This window comes from Guillardia theta (assembly GCF_000315625.1).
Source record: "Guillardia theta CCMP2712 unplaced genomic scaffold GUITHscaffold_97, whole genome shotgun sequence".
NCBI classification, from domain to species: domain Eukaryota; class Cryptophyceae; order Pyrenomonadales; family Geminigeraceae; genus Guillardia; species Guillardia theta.
In genome coordinates, this window is record NW_005434577.1 from 128,723 (window position 1) to 136,222 (window position 7,500).

Consider the following 7,500-nt stretch of genomic DNA (forward strand, 5'->3'; position numbering starts at 1 on the left):
ATGCAGAAGAAGAAGAAGAAGAAGATGATGATGATGACGATGACGATGACGATGACGATGACGATGATGATTTCTACGACGGCAGATATTATCTGACATTTGTACCAGACAAGGAATTTTGAAGTGGTCGGGTTGTTTGGAAGTCGACAAGATCTGAAGCTTGAGGACTTGTTCTCCCTCGCTGGTGGAGATGGGATGAACGGAGATTGTGCAGATCAGAAGAGAAGGTCCATGTCCTTGTTGCTTCTTGTGTATGTCTGACATGATGTGAAGAAACTACGAGCAACCTGTGATTGTTCTCTGCAAACCGCCGGGCTGTCCGCCCTCCAAGATGGGTAGCTCAACCGTATGAAGGAAAAGCCGGACAAGACAAGGAGGAGAAGAACAGAACCAGCTACAGCTACAGCTCCAGCTCCAGCTCCAGCTCCAGCTCCAGCAGCACGAGGGACAGAGAGGGGGGGACGTTTGTAGGACAAAAACCAGGACGAGGGCAGGAGAGAGAGTCCGTAGTAATTGTTTGATTGAAAGTGTATGTTTACAGCTGAAGGGGACTATTTCTTGCCCTGACCCTTGCCCTTCTTCATCAGTTTCGCATTCTTGGTGTTGAGCTCCTTCTCCCAAACGTTGCTGAGATATCAAATCACGCTCACAAATCTCAAACTATCGCTGCTCTCACCTTGAATGTTTGTACAAAAACAAAGTGGCCCTTGCATCTTCTAAAGATGAATGCTCGCCACTCTATGAAGATCGGGACATCAACCAACACAACTTGAATCGAAGTGAACTCACTTGAATCTCCATCCCCAAAACTTCTTCTGATAGTTTCTGCAACTTTCTTGCTTTCTTGTCGACAGTCTGCATTTTGCAAACATCAAGGGTGAAGGATTTCCCGTCGATCAGACCTGATATGCTCGGAACGTTGATGTGTCGCGAATGAGATGCTTTGGATGCGACATCAGAAGGACCTGCATGAATGCTAGTTAAAAGTGATTTTGGTGGTGGTGGTGGTAGAGATGATATCGATGAATGACGATGATGACAAGGATGATGATGATGTGCAAACAAAGCGTCGGCAGCTCCCTCAAGCTTCTTCTGCTTTTGCTTCACCTTGAGATCGTTGTGTATGGCATGTCCAACAAGAAGCTTGTCCTTGGTTATCTACTTCCGTTAGAAAGGAAGCACACCAAGACAGACGATGATTGAGGAGGAGAGAGGAGAGGAGGAGGAGAAGACGGGGAGGAGGAGAGAGGAGAGAGGAGAGAGGAGAGAGGAGAGAGGAGAGAGGAGAGAGGAGAGAGGAGAGAGGAGGAGGAAAGAAACTGAATGGAGAGGAGGACGAGGAGACAAGGGGGGAAAGAGGACGAGGAGAAAAAAAAAGAAGAAAACGATGGAGACCATGAAAATAAAGAATGGAGGGAAATAGCTCGTTTAGGATGAGGACGAATTCAAAAGGGAGTAAGAGCAGGAGGAAGAGGGAGGAGGAAGAGGGAGGAGGGAGGAGGGAGGAGGGAGGAGGGAGGAGGGAGGAGTGAATTCATACCTCTGACACAAGTTTCTGAACGACAGCAAACTTGGGAGCATCTTTCAAGTCTTTTGGTCTTACACCAGAAAACTGAAAAAGGAAAAGGTAAGAAAAAGCAGCAGCAGCAGCAGCGAGGGGCAGGACAAATAACAATCAGTTTGTCAAATTGACATCTATGATTGTATCTCACCATAGTACGATAGTCAGTCACTTTCTCCTGGGGCGCAACAAAAGTGTCTAGCACAGCATCCCCATTTCCGTCAACTGCGTCATTGTCACCGTCATTTCTATCATCATCTCTATCGAAGCTCCATCGTCGTCGTCGTCGTCATCATCATCATCATCTCCATCTCCATCATCATCACCATCGCCATCGTCATCACCATCATCATCATCGCCACCACCAACACCAACACCAACACCAACACCAACACCATCATCATCATCATCGTCCCTGTCATTGTTCTATTCTCCTCTCTTTTCGACACTCACCGATAGAGACGCGAGCAAGAGCAGATCGCTTCCCCTTGTCCCCAACTCCAACCATCTCACCTTCAAATCTCAATCACACACGTTCCTTCCCCACCTCCTCCCTCCTTCTTCAAACGTGTCCCCTCCTCCTCCTCCTCCTCCTCCTCCTCCTCCTCTCAACTTCTAGCAATCACTCACAATCGATTGCCAAAGGTGCAACAAATCTCGACAAGTCTCCCGATGGAAAGATTCTTCCTGGTTCAGTCCCAGCAACCTTTCCTCTTGGCAAGTAAGAGTTGCTGGTTCCAGTCTCCTCCTCATCCTCATCGTCCTCATCCTCATCTCCCTTCGCCTTCCTCTTCTTCTTCTGCTTCTTCTGTTGCTTCTTTATGTCCTTCATGTTCTTCTTCCTGATCGATCCAACACCGCAAGTCAGACCTTCCTCCTCCTCCTCCTCCTCCTCCTCCTCCTCCTCCTCCTCCTCCTCCTCCTCCTCCTCCTCCTCCTCCAAAATTCTTACAGTGCAAGCCAGTTCGAGCTCACAATCTGCTTCATCTTGTCTTTCTTGCTGTTGCCATCTGAATGACAAGAGGAGCTCACTGAGACGGCAGGAGAGCTCTCTCGCTGTCTCTCCTCCTTCACGACCCCCTCCGAGCTCACGACTTGCCCCCCTGTTGCTCTGGAGTGCAGGAGGCTCTTGAGCACTGACAACTTGGTCTGCTTGTCGGCATGCTCAATCTTCGGCTTGGGGAGAGGAGGAGGAGGACGAGGAGGATGCTGTCGATCTCTTACGATACTTTCATCCCCCGTCCGAGCCTTCTTCTTCGCTGGGGCTGAGGAACTCCGGCCCTCGGGTCGCACTGCGCCCTGCTCCTTGTTCACCGCCTGCACGGAATGTACCATTCCATAAGTTGCTGACCCATCAGGGCGGTGCTGTCATACCTGGACCGGAGAGCTCTTCTTGCTGTTCCGCTTCCTCTTGTTGTTCTTTTGGCCTCCAGGCGACGTCTGCGGTCCGTTGTCTCTCCCACCAGGTTCCTCCGCACCCCCGATTGCTTTCTTTGCTTCCTTTGTTCGTTTGAGCCCTCCTGCTCCTGCTCCTGCTCCTGCTCCTGCTTTTGATCCTCTTGCTGCTTCTCCTCCTGGTCCTGGTCCTGTCCCTGTCCCCCCTCCGCCTCCTCCTTTCCTTGCTGCCATCAATTTTCTCCTTCGGATTCGATCTCGCAGGTTAGGTTTTCTTTTCTTCTTCGCCCGCACATCTTCACCATCCCCTGCCTTCTTCCCCACTCCCTCTGCTTGCTCCTTCTTGAACTTGTTGGTTTTATCAAATTTTACTCCTACTGCTCCTCCTCCTCCTCCTCCTCCTCCTCCTCCTCCCCCTTTCACCATTGAAAGCTTCACGTGCTGTCTGACGTAACGGTTTCAGCAGCGAGGAAAACGGTCACTAAACGACTTCCAACGGTCGTGAGGCTAGCCTCAGGCTCCTGATTCAACACTGTGGCTGCACGGTCCTCGTACTGATCAGAGTCTTTAACTTAACTTTGAGTAAAGAAGTTGAGCTCAGCCAGCGGCACCCCGGGAGACGGTCCGACTGAGTAGTGCGCGCTAGAACTCAGTGACTCAGGCCTCAGTAGTGTTCAAGATCAGTACAAGGACAATCAGGTGAGTCGGAGGACAAAAATGTACGGTAGTCACTCAGGGTCAAGCCTGAGAGTCCTTCAGTGACCGTAGTCCTGATTGTCCTCGTACAGATTTTTAACTTAACTTGGAGTAAAAAGATCACTGATTATGACAGGCCGGGCGGCCGCCAGGCAGCCACCGTCCGGTCACCGGGGGCCCGGCCCCACGGTCCGAGGCACGCGGGGGTCCGGCCCGGTGGCCAGTGAGTGGCCGGGTCGGGACCGGGCCCGGCCCGGCGGGAGCCCGGGGTTGTCCCGGTGTCGGGGGCTCATTCAGCCAGAGCCTGCGTTATCTCAGCAGCTAGGTGGACAGTGAGGGGCAATCATGTACAGCATATGTAGGGGGTGGTGGCAGGGAAAGAGGTAGGTGGGGGTAGTCCCGAGATCGAGATACCGACCCCTGGTCACTTTACTACAAGCATGGCTCTCGGCGCGAGTGGTCACGAGAGGCTGCTAGTAACGTGACTGCTGACATCCTCTTCGGGGCACTTGCATATAATTATGACTATTTATAGAAGAACGAGGAGGATTATATATAAATCGTAGCTAATTGTGGGAATTTATAATGAGGCACTGTTCCGGTTCCATTGGGTTGGAGGGGGTAGAAGCAGTTAAAAAAGGGGGTCATGATGTGAGTAGGGTCGGTACTGGATACCAAAATCACAGTCGTTCACATAGGGTGGGGTGATGGGGGGAGATTGATAAGGGGGTGGTCTGGGTACATTATTGCATTTGGTGCACGGATCTTGTACACAACAGGGGTACCGTCGTTTAGGGTGAATTATGTACAAGGGTAGGGTATTTCAGTACCCTACCCTTGTACATAAATTTATGGGGTGAAGGGATGGTGTGCGGGGTCAAAAGTTGCACTTGGGGTGGTAGGTCCGAAATAGCTATAACAAGTGAACATTGCAAGGCGTTGGGGTGGCAGGGGTGGGGGTGGGGGCGGAAGTGTGGGATACGAAAGGGTAGGGTAGTAGAATTCCCCGAGTAGATGCTTACAAGTAGATATGGAAACGGAGACGGGAGGAGGGGAGAGGAGAAGAGATAGAGGAGAAGGGAAGGGAAGGGAAGGGAAGGGAAGAACTGATGTTAGTAATAGGAGAGCAGAGAAGATAGTCAGAATGAGGGGAAATTAGTGAAGAGGAAAGGAATGTTCGTGTTATGAAGGCATTCGTTGCAAGGAATGTTGCAACGAAGGTGTGAGGGAAAGTGCGTTTCATCTCAAGGCGTCAAAATATGAGGAGGGGGGGGCCATTTTCGAATATATATAGGCTCAACACAAATACAATATGCAACCTTCGAACTTGTTCTTCTCCCTGACTTTTTGTTGTTGGAAAGGTGGGATTCGGTGAAAGAACACAAATTGCCATGAGGCTCAATGTTTCGTCCAGTCATGAGCCGAATACATCTGGATGTTATGCAGCCACGAAAACACCTCCTCGAGCAAACTTCGATCAGAGCAACATAGCATCGCCGGTCGAAGTCTTCCCTCCTCTGCTCCCTATAGTCTTGCTCTACTTGAGCGGTGCCGCCACTGTTCTTGTCAGGCCCTTGTATACAGCCTTTGCCTCCTTCTTCTCCAGCAATCTCGATACCCACCTCCTTCGCAGCACGTCGACCTGGCTGGACTCCTTGCTCCCTCCCCCTCGGTGCGTGTACTTCCTCCCTCTCCTGCTCTTCGAGCTTTGGGTACCCAAGGCTCCTTCCACCAGCGTCGTCGTGTGCTGGTGGCTCTGCATCCTGAGCTACATCGTGATGGGGATCAGCGAGCTTCATGGGTGTGTGGCGAGGTACAAGAAGGAGGAGGAGAAGCTGGCGGACGCTGTGGCAGCGGTGGAGGTAGCGAACCAGCACCTGGAGATCGTACACTCTCTGATCCCGGAGAGCGTACTGAGCAAGATGACATATGAGAGCGACATCAACAAGTTCATGGGGGCAGAGATCGCAGACTGCTCGATCCTCTTCTGCGCTCTGTCTCCTCAGGAGGTGCTTCACAACAACGAGCCGCTGGAGCTCTTCAGCATGCTGGATGAGATCTTCCGCAGGTTTGACGAGGTGGTGGAGAAGCACGGCATGTACACCTGTCAGCACGTGTCTGAGTGGTACATCGTGACCTGCCCTCGGGCTGCGAACCCCTTCGACGAGCTGGAGCAGAGCTCTCCCTACCCCGTGGAGTACTGCGAGAGGATGGTGAAGCTGGCTCGAGAGCTGATCACCATCACCAACAGCTACAAGGTCCACGACTGCCCCCTAGCGCTTCAGGTGGGGATTCATCGAGGGCGGGCAGCTGGAGCTGTGGTGGGGTCGCACCGCGCCTACTACAGCGTGTACGGGGACACGACCAACACGGCGTCTCGGATGTGCAAGTACGCGGCTCCGAACACGATCTTGTGCACAGAAGCGTTCAGGGAGAGCTTCAAGGGCGGGCAGTGCGAGCTGAGGTTCCGGTCGATGGGGCTGAGGTCGATCAAGGGGAAGGGGAACATGCTGACGTTCGAGGTGGAGGAGGAGCAGGAGGAGAGCAAGGGTTTCCCGCTGCTGTCGCTGTGCAGCCGGAGGCAGGAGGACGACGGGAGGAGGTGGAGAGGGGGAGGGGACAAGATGCACCTGTCGCCGTCGCTGCAGCTGTCGCAGGCCAAGGACCACTTGATGAACTTCCTCACTCGCATCGTCCCGCACGAGATGCTGCTGCTGCTGCTGCCGATCAAGCACGTGAGGAGCATGGAGAGCGACAGGACGGGGCTGGACGGGAAGATGCGGCTGTCGCTGACTGTGATGGCGCTGGCGCAGACTCTGCTGATCATGGCGTACGTGTTCTTCCTGCTGGGGTACATGCGGAAGTTTCTTGACAGGTGCAACCGTCTCAAGGGCAGCGTGCTGGCGATGAACGTCGGGGGGGCGCTGGTGTGGATGCTGATGGCGAGGCGAGTGAGCGGGGACGAGCTGTTTGCTGTGACGAGCGCGATCTTGCTCTTCATCTCTTCCCTGCTCTTCTCCAACAGCGTGCGAGACATCGGGGCGGCGATGGGGACGGGGATGGGGATGCTGGCGCTGGTTGTGCTGGTTGGGGGAGGGCAGCATGCGAGCCTGGGAGCGGCGATGTCGTTAGGGTGGATCTGGGGAATGGCGAAGAGGAAGTTGTCGGCGCTGCAGTTCACGGAGCATGCTCGGATGCAGTACTACAAGCTGCGGAAGATCGAGGCGGACCTGCTGGAGAGTATCCTCAAGGAGATGCTGACGAAGCAGATTGCGGACAAGCTCCTTCGAGATCCGATCACGACACAGGGAGAGATGAAGACAGCGGTGATCCTGCAGCTGGACATCTGCAACTTCACCGACATGTCTCAGAGCACTTCTCCGATGAAGCTGGCCAAGTTCGTGCACGAGATGTTCGCTTTCTTCGACCAGCTCGTCGTCGAGCACAACCTCCTCAAGATCGACACCATCGGCGACGCCTACATCGTGGCGGGATGGCTGGAGGAAGGCAGCGACGTGCAGAGCAAGCGGAGGACGCGGGGGATCTGCCTGAAGCTGCTGACGTGCGCGCGGGAGATGATCGGGAAGTTCGCGAGGTGCAGGAAGAGCTCAGCATGGCCGTGCTCGTGCCGGATCGGGATGACGGTGGGGAAGGTGGCGGCGGGGGTGCTGGGGAGGAAGCAGACGCGTCTGCACCTGCTGGGGGAGGCGATGAGGGAGGTGTCGGTGCTGGAGCAGCGGGGGAGCGCGGGGAGCGTGCATGCTAGCGGAAGCTTCATGCACGCGGCAGGGCTGACGAAGGAGGAGGCAAAGAAGAGCGTGCGGCTGATTCAGCGATTTAGCTCCTCT

The 7,500-nt window shown here is 54.0% G+C and overlaps 2 protein-coding genes across 2 annotated transcripts; one reads left to right on the plus strand and one right to left on the minus strand.

The window, feature by feature from the left end:
* Positions 1–896: 896 nt before the first annotated feature.
* Positions 897–2,072, minus strand: GUITHDRAFT_78230 (hypothetical protein; the record flags this gene model as incomplete). The annotated part of the gene is made up of 5 exons (XM_005824204.1): positions 897–965; positions 1,108–1,158; positions 1,541–1,612; positions 1,713–1,786; positions 2,015–2,072. Coding segments are annotated over 5 exons (324 nt in total), but the record flags the coding sequence as incomplete, so codon positions are not given.
* Positions 2,073–6,888: 4,816 nt separating this feature from the next.
* GUITHDRAFT_50601 (hypothetical protein) lies at positions 6,889–7,443 on the plus strand (the record flags this gene model as incomplete). The annotated part of the gene is made up of 1 exon (XM_005824205.1): positions 6,889–7,443. A coding segment is annotated over one exon (555 nt), but the record flags the coding sequence as incomplete, so codon positions are not given.
* Between the last annotated feature and the right edge of the window lie 57 nt (positions 7,444–7,500).